This window comes from Heterocephalus glaber, unplaced genomic scaffold (assembly GCF_053883595.1).
Source record: "Heterocephalus glaber isolate CG9 unplaced genomic scaffold, H.glaber_assembly_v1.0 deba00001733, whole genome shotgun sequence".
NCBI classification, from domain to species: domain Eukaryota; kingdom Metazoa; phylum Chordata; class Mammalia; order Rodentia; family Bathyergidae; genus Heterocephalus; species Heterocephalus glaber.
The window spans coordinates 13,429,285-13,447,979 of NW_028258444.1; the positions used below are offsets into that span (position 1 = coordinate 13,429,285).

Genomic DNA, 18,695 nt, shown 5'->3' on the forward strand with positions numbered 1-18,695 from the left:
ATGCAGAACATGAGGTTAAGAGAAAAGAAAGAAAAAAATTGGTGAACACATTGGTTTGAAAAAAACAAAGCTATTAAATTTTTAATTTAGTACTATTTTACATGGCTTTGCTATATAGATATGAATTTATAGAAGGGGCAGAATCAAGGTTTGTAGTGTTTCATGTTTACACAAATTGGAATGCTTTATTTAGAAATGAATATAAAATTACATCTAAAAATTGTATGTGGTACCTTAGAAGGAGGCCTTTAGGATAAAGTGCACCTTTAGGATAAAGCTTATTGTATACTTACAGAGAAGCAGATACATGGCTTCAAATCCTTATCCCACCAAATAGTATTTTCTAAAAACTGCAAAGAAAGACTAAGTTTTTATATTGGAGACTGCACATTAATAAGATTTTCCAGAAGGTGAGAATATTCTATAATCAAGGCTTTGGTGCAGGGTTTGCTGATTGCCAAATCACTGGATGAACTTTATAAATGTAAGGATTGTTGTGCTCCACCCATAAAGGTTCTGACCTAGTTTGTCTGAGCAAGGGCCCAGGAATGAGGCTTTGGAAAAGGTTTCTCAGGTAATACTGATAATTTAGAACTGTTCCTCTCTGATTGAGAAGCCACAGATGAGATTAGAATGTTGCCCTGAAATTCATCATGCATGTAGTGGTTCCCTGGATCTCCTGGGAATACCTGTGGTGTTTACATTCAAAATCAAATAGAGTGGGTGGGGGCTTTGCAATGAAGGGCTCCACCGCAAACAAATTAAATCCAATTTGTGATAAATGTGGCTTGTTTCCATGCATCCACAGATTCTGAATTAAAATTATTGGGAAAAGGGCTACAGACTTGGAGGCTGAAGAAAGAGTTTTCCTTCTCTCTTTCCTGCTTTTTCTGCTTCAACTTCTTTTCTTGTAATCAGTTTAAGATTTTGCTGAGGCCACTCTATGCTAGCAACTAGTCCTCTGTGAAGGGCCTTTTATTTTACATCACTAAATAATAAGATAATTATTTCTGGGGAAAAACCTATATAAAATTTCCAAAACATTGCATTTTGTTTTATATTTTAATATTCTCAATAGTTAGGACCCTGCAAATCTCCATGTGAACTGCAGAAGCTAACTGGTCCACCAACTCCTCCACAGACTTTGTTTTAAGGGAGGCTTTACTGCTCTCCTTAATAAGAAAATAGTCTCACCACTGAGGTAATTAAGCATGAAACTCTGTATCCATCAGTGAGTCTCAAACTTTGGTGTGTGTGTGTGAGAATCACTTGGAGAGCTTGTTAAAAGAACAAAAAACAGAAACAAAAATTCCTCCAGCTGCACACCCAGAATCCAATGCCTGAGTTGTGAAGCAGAGCCTGAAATCCACCATTCTCTTAAACACTCCAACTGATACCTGAGCAGGCAGCCGAGGACCATTCTTAGAGGAACACTGGGACCAAGAAATATTTCCTATGGGCAGAATTCCTCTTATCTCAGTTTTCATTATTTTCATACGGAACTGTTAAAATCAAAAGCCAAAGGGCATAAAGCAAATTTAATGGAAATTAGTGGCCAATGAGAAAGGCACATAGTAGAGCCCCTCTAGGAGCTGGAAAGTTCAGAGCAGGGTCCAACAGAAAAGGTCTAGAGGTGGAGTATGATTGCAGAAAGATGCTAGTCCAGGTGACCACAGAGGAACCCAGGGCCAGGGATAAGAAGGGATCTTGCAGACTCTAGATTTCTTCCTCTGTTCCTTTATCAGGCTGTGTTTTTCCTGCACTAGAAGGGGCTAGGCAAGGACAGCTAAGATTCTCCCAGAGTCTGAGATGTCTCCAGCTTGCTTGCAGCTACTATAGCCTTAGGATCTAGAGAAAACAGTCAGTACATTCTAAACCAATGGAGCACAATGGTTTTGATATAAGCCCTCTAGCTCTGTACTTACCAGTGGTATAGCCCTTATCAAGTTCCTTAACATCCAAGAGACTCAGTTTTTGTCTCATAAATGGGGACAGTAATGGTACTTATCCCATAGGATTGTTTTAAAAATTAATGAATATGTTCCAGGCACTTAGAGCACTCTATGCCATGTAGTAAGCAGTCCATAAACTTTCACTATTTTTTTTACTAGAAGTTTTTCCTTTCATTCATCCAGAGTTTGTGTTTCCCATTTAGTTCCAAAACATTTATGGGAGCAGAGACAGAGAGAGCTCTCTCTCTCATTTATCCACTATTCTGTGTTCTCTGCCATTACCTACTGTCTGAAGTCCTCAGGCACAAGAACACTAAGAATGGAAAATGCTCTCTTCCAGTGAAATACTATGCATGTAGATGGTTGTATGACATGGATGAGTTCCCATTGACATTTTAAAAGCATTTAGGATTTGAGTATTTTTTAATCCTGATTCAAAGCTAGCTTTGTTTACATATGTCAGAAATAACTTGAATTGTTTCATCTGTTTAGCTCATCTGGATCCCCCTTGACAGATGGTTTGCTGAAGTATGTATGAGCTTTCATTTTTATAAGCTTGGCTACAGCTTAGAAAAATAAATCATCTTTCTCCAAGGGTGTGGTGAAATACATAGTTTTGGAATTTTGACTCCACTAACAAAGGGAATAACTGGTTAGTGAGTAAGTCACACTGGTCCATTTAGCATAAGTCCATTGTTCCTTTCTTAAAGTAAATGCTAAAAGCAACTCTATCATGATTGCCTCTACCCTCTTCCCTTTTACCTATAAGGTGAGTACATAGGTGGATTTAAAAAGCATAATGCACTAAGTCTCTAGAGGAGGAGAGAAGAATGGCTTCTCAATTCAGTCTCAGAAACTCCTCTGAGTCCTATTAATGCCAATCCCATCGGAAGCTCTGCCATCTGTCATCCCAGCCAGACAAAGGAAATATCCCAATGGTGGCCATCATCTAAGTTAATTAGGAGGGGGTTGGGGGAAGGCCTGAAGGAAGGCCTGTGCAGCCGTGAGGAGAGAATTCACACTGTTGGCACAATGATGCCCATGGGAACCTTTTCGGCAAAAATGGAAAATGCAAAAGTAAACAAGCCTCTGTAGTGTCTGTGTTCTATTTCTGTTTCCTGAGCAGTGTGAGGGCATAGGTGCTTTGCAATAGTGAGAATGTGAAAAATAACGAATAAAAACCCTTCATTTTATTTCCATTGGTACATGATTTCCAGCAAACAAGTTCTCAGTGAGTATTTCCTTAAAGGGTTCTCCTGTGTTGATCAGATGATGGGAAGTGCTGTGGAGGTGTAGGACAATAGTCCATCCAGCAGAGTATTTCTTGAGACAAAATTAGCAAGGGACTTATTGTAAGGAAATATGATGCATCTGGTACACAATGACAGTCTCCAAAGATCATGAATTTATCCAAAGTACACAAAGACCTCTTGCTATTCTCTCAGTTGGATTTTTTTTCCCAGTCTCTCCTGAAGTAATTTCTATTTTTAATGCATTTGCACAGGTCTAAAAGTTAACTATGTTTACTTAAAAAGCATCAGTTCTTTTTATTTGCTCAAAACTCTTTTTCAAGCCCATGGTTGCTTTGCCTATAACCTTTTAGTCCTTGCTGGTCTCTCCTACCCAAGCTGACATGTCCCATCTTCATTTATGCATATATGGACATTTTTGTGATAAAATTCACCTGCCCTTCAGGAATTCAGGAACTCTTCACAGCCAAAGGAAGGATTTGGAATGTGTAATCTCTGAGACATGAATATGTTACTTTTCACAATTTTCCAGATTATAACCTATTTTAGCAATTGCGTGGAATCTATCAGATAATTGTGACACATGTATTTTGTTTGAAACACTAGAATGTCACTATTTGTATTTTCCTAGGCACATTGTCTCAGAGTTTTATGTTGGTTAACAGACATTTTTTTGAATTAATATGTGTCAAAAACCTAAGCTATAACGTCAGGAACAGAAATAAACACAACACAGTTCCTAACTTCCAATAAGTCATAGTCTAAGGGTCATCTGATTAAATACACCTGCATGGACTGTTGTTTTATTTTTATTATAACAAAGTGACCTACCAAGCACTACTTGTACTTGTCACATTGGATGACTTCCTCAAGGAATAGTCCCCCACTTAGAAAGTAGCAATGACAAGAGAGACACTTTGAGAAGCTATATCCATTTGCTTTTTCAGCCTTACAAATCATTATTAATTCAATATCTTTCATTTACTAAGTGGTTTCCTCATGATCCAAGCACTCAGTGTGGTTTCTGAATAGCCCTACATTACCTGGGGAGAGATTTGAAGAGGTGCTAATTCACTGAGCCCCATTTTCCCTGCTCTGACTGGAAGAAGACATTGAATATGGTCAAGAAGACTAAGAGGAAAACTATTATTTTAATTTACCCAAAACTTATCTTCAATGCTATGGTTTCTGGCTGCCCTACTGGTGATGCTAAATGGCTTTGTGGAGTGTGATTCTTCCATATACCTGTCCTGAATGTCTGGCCAACTAGTGTCATACAATTGGTAGGCCGGTGGCTACAGCACAGTTGAATTACAAGGCTAATTAGGAACTCTGCTGAGTGAAGGATTAAAAATATAATATAATTTCATATTTGACTCATTAAAGTTCATTATATGGTAAAATATTGGCCCTTTATAGGTTTTTTTCCTTAGTTGAGAAAATAACTTTCCACCAAATTGTTGACACTTACTATGGTAAGTGAGGATATTTAATAAAGAATCCTTTTTAAATTAATTCTCACAGGATTCATAAACTCCCACAAAGTAAAAAGATACAATTTCCATTATAATATCATTTTTGACAATCAGTAAGACTTATTAAAAATACAAAATACAAGAAAGAGGTAATCTCACCAACACCATGCAGTGATTTCTCATTACAGAAGTCAGTGAGATATTTCAACAAGGAGATTAATAGCTGTAATGTATAGATTCTTCCTCTACTTCCTTGCTGATTTACATTATGGTTTGTAGTCGAAACAACAGGAGGAAATGCAAAAGCTCTCATATGGTTAATGCTGAAATACCAAACCTCTTGTTACTCTTGATCATATATTCACAACGACACACTTGGGAAAAGAGAATATAGAAATATATATATATATATATATATAATATATAGTATTTATATAGAATATATAAATACTTGCCATTCTTTCCCTTTTTGTGTGTTACTCACTTTCCATGTGGGTCATTTCAGGGACTCAATTTTTTTTTAAGGCAAATAGAGTTTCTCAGAATGTACAATTTTTAAGGAAAACTTCTCTACCTGAAAACTGTATTCCATCTATTCTGCTTTAATGGTGAGCTTTTTGCAGCCCATCATAAAACATATGGTTTAGGCGACTTTTATTTCACAGACTCATCAAAGAACTTTCAGGGGTGTGAAGAAACCTTAAGGATTACACAGCTCAACTCACTCCTTTTACAGACAAGTACATGGACATTGAGTTTCCCTGCCTGACTTTGTCTCCTAGTTTGCCACAGCTCACAGGGTAAAAGAACATTTTGTTTTACAGAGGAGAAAGCATTACCAAAGTATCAAAACACTGTGTGGGGAAAATGAAAACAATGGATGATGGAGAAAAAGATGCATATCGTTCCTCTGTACAAATAGATAAATAGACCCGAGGTCATGTCAGGTAAGGCAAACAAACAAAAATAGAAAGAAGAGCCATTTTTCCTACCTTGTAGCAGCTTCAAGTTTAGGTTGAGTGGCCATGACAGTGAGGGCGGGCCTTGCTCCATCCACAGGAGGGTCTGAGAGAGTGTGATGTCAGTTGAAGACTGGAGTGAAGCGGGGTCCTCCACTCCTGAGGGTCATCCAGCCTCTCAGATGGAGAAGGGAAGAGCACTATTCCCTGTTGTTCAGCCTCAAAACTTTTGTATATAAAAGGTCTTTTCTCAGGGCCAATTCTAGTACAAACTGTAAACAAATGACTAATTGCTAAGTATTTTTATTATGATAAAAATGCTGATTTACAAGGCATATTTACATATAGCTACACACTGGGTCCTCTTGAATAAGTGGTCCCATATCTTCTACGTATAGATGTCAATGCTCAGTAATTCATGGTAGTTTATCCAAACTGAAATATTCGATAACCTTTAGGATATATCTTTGTTACAACCCTTACATTGTCTTTTTTCCCTCTGTTCTCTTGCCAAAACCCAATATTACTTGTAATGATGAAGAAATTGGAGAAATAATACCTCCCTACAGTTTTGGCAAACAATATATTTCAGAAAACTTTCAAATATAGCCTCTCATTTTATCCTCACAAAAATCTTTTGAGATAGTTACACTGATATTCTTCATTTCAGGGAAGAAAAGTTTGAACTCTTCCCGATAGCTAGTAAGTAGGATTTGGGGAAGAATGGCAGAATCATAGAATTAAAAAACATTTAGTTTAGCTTCCTCATTTGAAAATAAAATAACCATGGTCAAGAGAGGCTCCACAGGTTATGGAGGTTAGCATTATCTGTTTAGTGTCAGGACGAGACCTCCATCTGCTGATTTCCAACCTGAACCTTTTGCCACTGCTGTTCTACCTCTCATAAATTGGTAAAGATGTGTTGGAGCAATTGGATCATTTCAGTGAATTTAGGCAACAGATTTTTAATTTGCTCCTTCTTAACCCATCTAAATATTCAGATTTCAGGTCATTTGAAAAATAAAATGCCTCTGTGTTGTGAAGGGTAAGTGGTTAGATTGACCCGACCCGACGGTAGGAAAATGATTTGAAAGTATAGGAAAAAAGCTCATGTTGTCCTCAGTGTTCTTTCTCAGCATCTACTCACTTACTCTTATACTCTGCAATTTCTTTTCACCCATTAACACAATTGAGCATCTCCTCCCTCCAGGAAACAACTCTTTTGCTAAACTCTTAAACATTCCTTTTTATGTTCCCTGATTCTGAGATGCTGCTATCTTTCATTTTAATATCCTTTTCATCCTTTATAAGATATTGCCCTATTTGTGATTTTATTTTTAAAAGACCTAAAGAGAGGTGCACATTCCCCCAAGGCACCTCTGAGAGTCAAAAAGGTGGTGGTCAGGCATACAGGCTCCAAGACCCTTGCCTCTACCATCTAGTCTAGCTTTGTAAAATATGTAACAGGGAGTAAGTGTGACTCTTCCACAGAAGAGAAAAGCCCAGTGCCCCTCCACAACTTATTCTGCCATGGAAACCACAGATTAGTGCCTCTTTTAATAATAGATGAGAGTCCATGAACTTTTCCTCTTCAACTGTCTGTATCCCTCTGGGCCTTTCTTTTCCAGCAATATTCTCTAACTTTTTCCTCCTCCCTCCCCCTTGGCTCCTCTCTTCTGCATCACTGCTATTCTATCTGCAGCAGACAAAAAGCATAAACTAAAAGTAATACAAAACTGTCCAAAGTGTGATCTCTCCTGCCTTTCCCTCAGCAATCACATGAATTGTTATTTCCATGTTCTCAAGATCTATAACATTTATAATTTGTATCATCCATCTGGTATCTCTCAAATGTGGCTTGTTATTATTATCTGTTGATGTCTCTGTTCTATATCCCCAATGAGACGATGAATTCCCTTTGAAAGATAGAAACATAATGCCATCACCATCTACAAAGGTACCTTACACTGACTATTAGAACACAATGAATGTTTAGTAAGGATGCTTGCCTTTGTATTTGATTTTTGTTTTGCATATCCAAGCTAGAAAGCAACTGAAAATGTTGATTCCAGACATGAAAAAATATTTGTAACATTTGACACTGTTCAAATCACTCCTTATATCTTCCAAATTAGAACATGTTCATACTAATAAGAAAACAAAATAAGAAAAGTCAAGCCAGAGAGATGTAATCAAACAAAAAAGTGTTAACATCGATATGTCATTTATGTAAAAATAGTCTTCATAGAGAGCAAGTTGTACCTTCTCATGCAAATGAATAAATTACCATGGCTTAGGAAATGCTTTGATAATTAAAAGTAACAGTTCCTGAGTTCTATTTTTTTTTTCATTAAATTCTTTTATTGGTACATTATAGGTATACAACACAATTACATTTCATAATGCATCTTGGTTCTTATTTTTTCCCCATTCCTAGCCCTCCCTTCACACCCTCCACCCTTCCCTATTTACAAAGACTTTATTTCCATTTTTTCCATTTCTCATCATTTTTCCTTTCCCTTCTTTCCTTTTCCCTGCCCCTCCCACTACCCCTACCCCTTTGGACCTTTTCTTCCTATTTTACATTATCAATTATTCATTCTAATCATTGGTACATTTTAGGTATACAATATAATGACATTCATCATTAGAAATTTGCACCTTTACGTAGTCTCTCTTGGTTCTTATTTTTCATCCAAGCCCAGCCCTCCCTTCAACCCCTCCATTCCTCCCGATTGACAAAGATTTTGTTCCTACTTTTCCATTATCTCATATTAATTCCTTTCCCTTCTATTCTATCTGCTAGCCTTCCCAATTCCTTCCTCTTTGCCCCTTTTCTTCCTATTTCACATTACCTATTATACATTTAGTCCTTATTTACACTTTCAGTTTCTCACACCAGAGAAACTATTTGGTATTTATACATGTGTGTCCTATTTATTTCACTTAAGAGTATTGCCTCAATGTGCATCCACTTAGCTATAAATGTTTCTAATTTCTCATTTTTTATGACTGAGTAGTACTTCATTTTATAAAAAAAAAAAAACAAAAAAAAAACACATTGTCTTTATCCAGTCTCCAGTTGATGGACATTTGGGCTGTTTCCAAGTTTTAGCTATTACAAACTGTGCTGCTATGAACATGGGTGCACATATATCACTGTGGTATGATTCTTTTAATTCTTTGGGGAAGATCCCCAGCAGTGGAATAGTGGGGTCAAATGGGACTTCCAGTCCTAGTTCTTTGAGGTATCTCCATACTGATTTCCACAGTGCTTGCACCAGTCTACACTCCCACCAGCAGTGGAGCAGGGTTCCTCTTTCCCCACAGCCCCACCAGCATTGGTTATTGGTTGATTTCATGATAGCACCCATTCTTTCTCGAGTGAAGTGGAATCTCAGCATTATTTTCATTTGTATCTCGCGAATGACCAGTGATGTTGAGCATTTTTTCATGTACTTATTTGCTATTTCTACTTCTTTGTGTGAGAAATGTCTGTTCATTTCAAATGCCCATTTTTGGATTCGGTCTTTAAATTTGGGAGGTCTGATCTTTTTAAGTTCTTTACAGATTCGAGATAGTAGACCTTTGTCTGAGGAAGAGAAGGTAAAGATTTTTTCCCACATTGTGGGTTGTCTCTTCACACTGCTGGTGGTTTCTCTTGCTGTGCAGAAGCCTTTTAATAAGAAGAGATCCCACTTGCTGATTGTTTGTGCTAGTTCATGGGCAACTGAGGTTTTGTTCATAAAATCTTTTCCTACACCAAGGTCTTCAAGGGTTCTACCTAACCTCTGTTCCAACTGGTTCAGAGTTTCTATTTTAATATTTAGATCTTTAATCCATTTTGATTTTAGTTTAGTGCATGGTGAGAGATACAGGTCTAATTTTAATCTTCGGCAAGTTGAAGCCCAATTTTTCCAGCACCATTTATTAGAGAGGCTATCTTTCCTCCATTGAGGGTGTTTGGCTCCTTTGTCGAAGATGAGATGGCTGAGTATCTGGTGTTGTTTCTGCATTTTCTAATCTGTTCCACTGGTCCTCAAGTCTGTTTCTTTGCCACTACCATGGTGTTTTTATCACAGTAGCTTCGTAGTAGAGTTGCAGGTTGGGGATTGTGATACCCACTGCCATATCTCTGTTACCTAGAATTGCTTTTGCTGTTCTGGACCTCTTCTTGTTCCAAATGAATTTTTGGATTGTTTTCTCAAGGTCCATGAAGTATGCTGCTGGGATCTCAACTGGGATTGCATTAAATCTATATAGCAGTTTTGGAAGTATGGCCATTTTCACTATATTAATCCTTCCTACCCAGGAGCAGGGGATCTCTGTCCATTTTCTGATATCTTCAATTGCTCTTTTCAGAGTGCCATAGTTTTCAGAGAAGAGGTCTTTGATTTCTTTCATTAGGTTGATTCCTAGGTATTTCAGTTTTTTGGATGCTATTGTGAAAGGAATTATTTGCCCTATTTCTCTCTCAGTGAGTCTCTCATTGATGTAGAGGAAAGCTATTGATTTCTGTGTGTTGACCTTGTAACCAGCTACTTGACTGAATTTGATTATTAAGTCTAGAAGACTTTTGGTGGCATTCTTGGGGTCTTCTCTATAGAGTATCATGTCATCTGCAAATAATGACAATTTGACTTCTTCATTTCCTATCTTTATTCCTTTTATTTCTTTCTCTTGTCTAATTGTGATGGCTAATGTTTCCAGAACTATATTGAACAAGAATGGTGATAGTGGACATCCTTGTCTTGCTCCTGATTTTAGTGTGACGGATTTCAGGTTTTGACCATTTAGTATGATGTTGGCTGTTGGTTTTTCATAGACGGCTTTTATCAGTTTGAGGTAGAGAACATTTGTTCCATTTTTTTGTAGGGTTATTATCCTAAATGCATGTTGGATTTTCTCAAATGCTTTTTCTGTGTCTATGGAGATAATCATATGGTTTTTGTCCTTGGCTCTATTGATATAGTGTATTACATTGATTGATTTTCATATATTGAACCATCCCTGCATCCCTGGGATGAATCCCACTTGATCAGGGTGTATGATCTTGATGATCTTCTGCATTCTGTTTGCCTGTATCTTATTAAGGATTTTTGCATCTATGTTCATTAGTGAGATTGGCCTAGAGTTCTCCTTTTCAGTTGGGTCTTTCTCTGCTTTGGGGATCAAGGTGATGCTTGCTTCCAGGCATGAATTTGGAAGTATTGCTTCCCTTTCAATTTCATTGAAGAGTTTAAAGAGTAGTGGCAGCAGTTCCTCTCTAAATGTCTTGCAGAATTCATCAGTGAAGCCATCAGGGCCTGGGCTTTTCTTAGTTGATAAGATTTTAATTACGTTTTCAATTTCATTGGTTGATATTGGGTCGTTTAATATTTTTAGGTCTTCTTCGTTCAACTTTGGTAATTCATATATATCTAGACATCTGTCCATTTCTTATGTGTTGTCCATCTTATTGGCCTATAGATTCTGGAAGTAGGTATTGATGATCCTCTGGATTTCTCCTGGGTCTGCTGTAATTTCACCCTTTTCATTCATAATTGCATGGATTTGGGCCTTTTCTTTCCTTTTTCTGACAAGGTTGGCTAAGGGTTTGTCAATTTTGTTGATTCTTTCAAAGAACCAATTCTTGACTTCATTGATTTTTTGTATCATTCTCTTAGTCTTCATTGCATTGATTTCTCCTCTGATCTTTATAATTTCCTCCCTTGTATGAGCTTTGGGGTTGTCCTGCTCTTCTTTTTCTAGAAACTTGAGGTTCAGCATCAGGTTGTTTAATTGGGCTTGTTCTGTTTTCCTAATATGTGTATTCACTGATATGAATTTCCCTCCTAAGACTGCTTTCATTGTGTCCCATAGATTCCAATATGTTGTATTGTCATTGTCATTTAATTGAAGGAACTGTCTGATTTCTTCTTTAATTTCCTCTGTGACCCATTAGTTATTCAGAAGTGTGTTGTTCAATTTCCATGTGTTTATGAAATTTTTTGAGTTTCTTTAGCTATGGATCTCCAATTTCATTGCAGTATGGTCTGATAATATACAGGGGATAACTTCAATTCCTTTGCACTTACTTAAACATGTTCTATGTGTGAGTGTGTGGTCTATTTTGGAGAATGACCCATGTGCACCTGAGAAGAATGTGTATTCTGATTTTGTTGGGTGGAAGACTCTGTAAACATCTGTTAAATTCATTTGTTCAAGAGTTTCATTGAGTTCTAGTACTTCATTACTTATTTTTAGTCTAGGTGATCTATCTATTTGTGACAGTGGGGTGTTGAGGTCCCCCACTACAATTGTATTAGTGCATATATGACTTTACATGTCCCTTAGTATTTGTTTTATATAGTTGGGTGCACTAGTGTTTGGTGCATAGATATTTATGATTGTCATCTCTTCCTCTTGGATTCTTCCCTTTATAAGGATGTAGTGTCCTTCTTCATCTCTCTTAATCAGTTTTGGTTTGAAATCCACTTTATCTGCAAAGAGGATAGCTACTCCTGCTTTTTTTCAGGTTTCTGTCACATGGAGTATTGTTTTCCACCCTTTAACTTTCAGTCTATGAGTTTCCTTTTGAATTAAGTGTGTTTCTTGCATGTAGCATATTGTTAGATTTTGCTTCTTGACCCATTCTGCCAGTCTATTTCTTTTGATTGGTGAACTGAGACCATTAACATTGATGGTTATAACTGAAACGTATTGACTTGTCATTGCCATGACTTTTTCTTTTTGTTGGGTTCTCCCCGTTTACATTTAATTTCTTGTCATGCAAGATGGGTACATTCTGCTTTGCTTCCTGGGGTTGTGATCCTCAATGTCTGTTCCTAGGATACTGTGTACAATTCTTTGGAGTGCAGGTTTGGTATTCACAAAGTTCCTAAGGTGCTCTTTGTCATGAAAGTATCTTATTTCTCCATCCATTTTGAAAGATAGTTTTGCAGGGTACATCAATCTGAGTTGGAGGCTGTTTTCTGTTAGGGCTTGGAATATGTCACTCCAAGCTCTTCTTGCCTTGATGGTTTCTGTTGAGAAGTCTGCTGTGATTCTGATGGGATTTCCCTTGTAGGTGATTTGTTTCTTTTCTCTGACTGCTTGGAGAACTTTGTTCTTCTGTTGAGTTTCTGGAATCTTAACAATTATATGCCTATGTGTAGATTTTTTTTGATCAAGGCTATTTGGAGTCCTATATGCCTCACTTATCTGTATGTCAAGCTCTTTTCCCCTGCTTGGGAAGTTTTCTGCCATTATTTCTGTGAAGAGAGTTTTTATGTCATCTGCACTCTCTCCTGTTTCTTCATGGAGCCCAATCGGTCTTATGTTATTTTTCATTGCATCATCTAGCAGCTGCTCGATTGATTTCTCATGTTTCCTTATAATTTTGAAGCAATTTTTCTTTACCTGATCACTAATTGCAATCTTATCTTCTATATCTGAAATTCTGTCCTCACATTGGCTCATTCTGCTGTGTAGACTTTCAATGGAGTTTTTCATGTCCTGGAAATCTATTTGCATCTGTTTTATGGATTCCATTTGTTTCCTATGTTGGGATTCCATCATGTTCCTGAGCGCCTCTCTAGATTTATTAATCATGTCTGGCACTAGGGGCACAATTTCTCCTGTTATCTGAGAAATTATTTCTGATTTCATTTTTTCCAGATCCCCTTTTTTGCCAGTTCAGTCGGTCCAGGTGGTTGAGTATCAGAGTGTTCCATCTCATTTCCCTTTGGGGTTGCTCTAGGTGATCTCCAAGTCCGGTTTTGAGACTTATTTACATGTTTTCTCATTTCAACTGGGCCAGGGGGCTGTTAGCGCCTGCACGGATTACCTCCTCTGAGCTGGGAGAGGTGGGACAGGGACTGGGAGCAGCGGTAGGGATGGTGGCCCAAAAGCCCTTTCCTGTGTGCTGGAAGCAGCGGGAGCAATGGTGGTCAGGAAGCCCCTTCCTCTGGACCAGGAGCAATGGGATGGTGGCTCAGAAGTCCCTACTTCTGGGCCAGGAGCGGTGGGAGGGATGGTGACCCAGAAGCCCCTTCCTCTGGGCCAGGAGCAGCGGGACAGAAGGTGGCCCAAAAGCCCTTTCCTCTGGGCTGGGAGCAGCAGAAGGGATGGTGACCGGGAAGCCCCTTCCTGTAGACCAGGAGCAGTGGGATGATGGCACAGAAGCCCCTACCTCTGGGCCAGGAGCAGCAGGACTCAGTACCTTGGTCTGGTGGTCTGGCGTCCTCTGCATCTTTGTAGTGTGGAACCAGGTGGCTGCCTGTCTGCAGCAGGGTGATTCAGTGTCTTCTGTGTGACTCAGGACCTCGGTAGGGTGTGCACAGACCTGCCTGTCTGCAGCAGGCTGCTTTGGCATGTTCCCTGTGACTCGGGACCTCGGTAGGGGGTGCACAGACCTGCCTGTCTGTAGTGGGGTGATTCAGCGTGTTCCACAGGACTGGGGACCTCGGTAGGGCATGGGCAGACCTGCCTGTCTGCAGAGGGGTGATTTGGCATCTTCTGCAAGACTTGGGACCTCGGTAGGGCATCAGTCCTAACTATTTAATAGCCATTGTGCTAATCATCTAACAATCTCATAAAATTCAAACAACCTTAATAAATACTCTTATTTGCTGCATGTAAAGAATCTGTGCTTTAGAGAATTTAATCAATTGGCCAAAACCAAACAACAGGTAAATTTTGGAGCCACCATAATATTCTCCAACCTGGCATATAGTAGAAGCTTGAAAGTATGTAATGATGATGACAAATACTTGCCTAAACTTCCCATGATTACAGTTTCTTCATTTTAAAGTAGCTATACATTCTTGTCTAATATATTTGCAAACTATGTAATCATATGGAGCAGTAAATTAATAATATTCAGTAGTATTATCTTCATATATAAAAGAAAATAGTTTTGGTTTAATACATAAAATTATAACTAAAACTTTTAGGGTGTTTTACATATATTACCTACTTTGCTACAATAAGCCTCTGAGATAGATATTACTATATTATTATTATATACTCACACTGTAGTATTCACAATATCTTATAATAAATATATTGTAATCTAGTATCCCTTAAAAATTTTCCACATTCTTTCTCTTTGCAGATATAAAGATTTCATTTGATAACCTATCAGTAAATAACATCTTATTCATGTGAGATTTCAAATACTACAAAGAAATAATACTAACTACAATTCCTCCAAATCATGTTTTTAAAGCAATTCAGTAGATTTGGTTATATTTATATGTCTGACAAATGCATTCTATTCAATGAAGAGTTGATGCAATTATTTCTATAGTCTTGAAATGAATACTGAAGGATTATTGATCTGAATCACATCATTTAATGGTTTAATCAACAGATAACCTACAAATAGCAATGTGAATTCAATTGATACACTACTGTGCTTGTATTTAAAAATGATTTATTTCTTCCCCAAATGTAATTATAAAATTGTAAGAGATATTCCATCATACATTGGACTTTTCAAAGAATTTCATTATAACTTTGTTTCAACATTAAATGAAATCTTGTAGAGAATACCCTACATTGAATCAAGTTTGAGTATAGTTGTGGTGCCTTTAAAACAAGAAAATTTAATTTCATTACTATCATAAGTTATTGACTCAGGGCTCTACAGTTACATTTTCATATGCCTAGAATGCATTTAGTAAATTTAATTTGCCAATTCTCTTTATGGCAGCATAGCACTGTCAAAATCAATTGTTAACAGATCTAAAACACTAACAATTTATATTGTGATATTATCATCTTCATTTTATTGAGAAAGTCCCTTTGCAATTTTATGGGCCTTTGATTAATACAATATTTCTTTTTAAATGCAGGTAAATGGTTTAACTATGGAATTATATTTCTCGTCTTGATTTTGGATCTTAATATGTGGAAGAACCAAATATTTTATAAGCCTCATGAATATGGACAGTATATTGGGCCAGGACAGAAGATATATACAGTGAAAGACTCAGAAAGCTTAAAGGATTTGAACAGAACCAAGCTATCTTGGGAATGGAGGTCCAATCACACTAACCCTCAGACTAATAAAACATATGTTGAGGGAGACATGTTCTTGCACAGCAGGTTCATAGGGGCAAGCCTTGATGTCAAGTGTCTGGCCTTTGTTCCAAGTTTGATAGCTTTTGTGTGGTTTGGATTCTTCATTTGGTTCTTTGGACGGTTTTTGAAAAATGAACAAGGCATGGAGAATCAAGACAAAACTTACACTCGCATGAAAAGAAAATCTCCATCAGAACATAGCAAAGACATGGGAATCACTCGAGAAAATACCCAGGTCTCAGTAGAAGACCCATTGAATGACCGTCCTTTGGTTTGTATAAGGTCTGACTTCAACGAGATTGTCTACAAGTCTTCCCACCTGACCTCAGAAAACTTGAGCTCTCACTTGAATGAATCTACCAGCGCAACAGAAGCTGATCAAGACCCAATGACTTCTAAAAGTACACCTTCGAACTAATTTCATTTGCTTATGTGGAGATAGCACAAAAAGCAACCTTGAGTGTAACTTTAAAAAGTTAGCTTTTCTTTTTGTAAATGTAAGGTTTATGTAGTGTTAAGCAAAGAAATACAAACAATGCCACAACGGTGCTCAACATGCTTTTTCTAGGACTCATTGTTTCTATTTGTATTATAATACATGTGCCTACTGTACACTTAACAGTTCTCTAGAGATTGCTTTCAACTATTGCACAAGCTATTTACTGAATTTACAGCATAGTAGATTAGCTTATTACCCATGTATCTGATGTTCAATCATAGTGGTGCCTTGAGACATTAAACTTTTTAACTGTACCAGAAATGAAGTGTTGAACAGTTCTCTAACCTATTTCACATGGGATTCTTTTATATAATTATTTTGATTTATACTTGATTTCTGAGCAGGAAACAGATATAGCTGTTATGGTTCAGAAAGGATCTCTTGTTTTTTATTTAGCCACAGAGTTGGTGACTCACACTTGGCAGAGAAGCATAGTGATTACCTTTTAAATTTCAGTGGCTCTCTGCCAAACACAAATATGGATGCAAAATTCAATCATAGGAGAATGACAATCTAACATGGGTCACTGCCCATGAAATGTGACTTTCTCCAACCAGTAATTGCAATTAGGTGATGATAATACCTAATTATGTTTTCCTAATTAAAGATAAATTGCTACTTGATTAAAAATCTTGCCCTTTACCTTTGGGAAAAAAGGTTAAAAAGGCACAGTTGGGGGAACTCTTAAATTTATCGGCATTTACACAAAGTACCAGACAACCAAGGAACTGACATAGTAATCATGTGAAGATACCACAGCCCACCATCTATAATATTTGTACATTTTCCTATAATCATAGTTCTGGACAGTGAAAATTAAAGAAACATATACTACCCCTGAGCAAGGGAATACCTCTGAAAAGCATTCAGTGGAACCTCGTGTGGTGGAAAAAAATGTACATGAAAGAATCTGCTTTGTGTGTGCTTTTTTGGTTTTGGTTTTGGTTTTTTAAGAACTAAACATCTCACAATAAATAAGAATTAAAAATTGATAATTATGTGAGGCACTTCTTTGTTTAGGGAATTCATTGGTATCTTGGTTTCACAAAGCCCACATAAATATTTTTTTTTCTAAAGCTTGGTGCAAGGCAAGAAATGGAAGCGTATTGACTTGCTTTTAATTTTATTTCATAAATATAGTAACATTCCTAAGGGGGCCAAAGAAAGATCATGTTTAAGGCAAAATTATTTTCCTATTACATACTGACATAGTTGCATTTTGTCTTTATGCTTTTGTAAAATATCTCTTGTTTTGATCTATCTGCTTTTAAGTCTTCAGCAGGCTGAATTTAGCATGCATAATGGAACTATGCATTTATCTGTCACTTGAGAGCCAGCTTTAATAAACATCTTTCTACAATTGTTTACCAAGCAGTTGGAACCATGCCCCAGCTGCTTCTTTTACCTTTAATAGCTATGCATGGTATACTTAGAATCATAAATATCTCTGGCACTGAAAATGCAGAGACCAAGCTCGATATAGTAACCTCGGACCACCTTGTCCAAAGAAGTGTTATCCCTGACCATGTGGCAATGTTGGCCACTACCAAATTTGCACGGTCTAGAATAGTTAATTCTTAGTTTCAGAACAAGTAAATAATACCACTTGGGACCATATTCTTATTTATTCTCAAAGTCATTTCCTTGTAGAATGAAAATGAAGGTTGATTTAGAAAGTGTTTGTTATCAGTATACATTCCTTACAGAAATATTATTTGAGAATAATTACATGAGTATTAAGGGAAAAGTACTTAGGATCTATTTAGCAGAAGATAAAAAAGAAATAAACAGAGCACCGTGCTTATGTGTGTCTAGAAAGTGCCAAGAAAAACTATCAATTGATATGAAAATATAATTTGAAGTTTCCATAAATTTTGTACAAAACAATAATTTCCAGGGATGGCATTATAATAGTTAAAAAGATTTAAACCCAGACCTTCTACTGTTCAATGGTATATACTGATAGTGACCTTTTTAAAAACTATACATGGTTCTCCTTTCTTCTTTTGCTATATATTTATAGACATTGCATTTAAACCAAGTGATTATTACACAATGAAATAAAATCAAAGTTAAAATTAAATTCACTCATATATAGTCTTGGGTCCTGAGTCATGGACCAACAGATAGTGACTTTACAGAGCTTTTTAAATACCAAATCTTTTGAACTATAAGGGACATAAAATGACTTGTAGCAAACTCAAACTTGAAAAGGATTTTTTAAATCCTTTAAAAGGATTACTAACAGTTCTAAAAGCTTAACAAATGTGATGTCTTAATTGTAATAATGCTTAAGAACTAAAAATTATATTTCTACTGCTCAGAAATTATAGTATTTTCTTCCATGCAGAGGAGAATTTGCACTAATTTGACCCAATTTTAGCATCTTATATTTAGAGTATTTCATTAGTAGTTTAAATGGAAAATTAAATAAACATTATGAATATATGCCTGATGATATATAATTAGAAATAAATCTCTCAACACCACAA

General features: G+C 36.9%; 1 protein-coding gene across 4 annotated transcripts in view; it reads left to right on the top strand.

Annotated features, from left to right (window-relative positions):
• The window catches only part of Tmem117 (transmembrane protein 117), a 569,660-nt gene extending 552,462 nt beyond the window's left edge, over positions 1-17,198 (top strand). For all 4 annotated transcript variants that reach the window (XM_087200080.1, XM_004863160.3, XM_087200081.1 and 1 more), the window contains one exon: positions 15,476-17,198. In XM_087200080.1, coding sequence (XP_087056206.1) covers positions 15,476-16,122 — 647 coding nt within the window. In that variant the 3' untranslated portion in view covers positions 16,123-17,198. The remainder of the gene's footprint in view (positions 1-15,475) is intronic.
• The last annotated feature ends 1,497 nt before the right edge of the window (positions 17,199-18,695 follow it).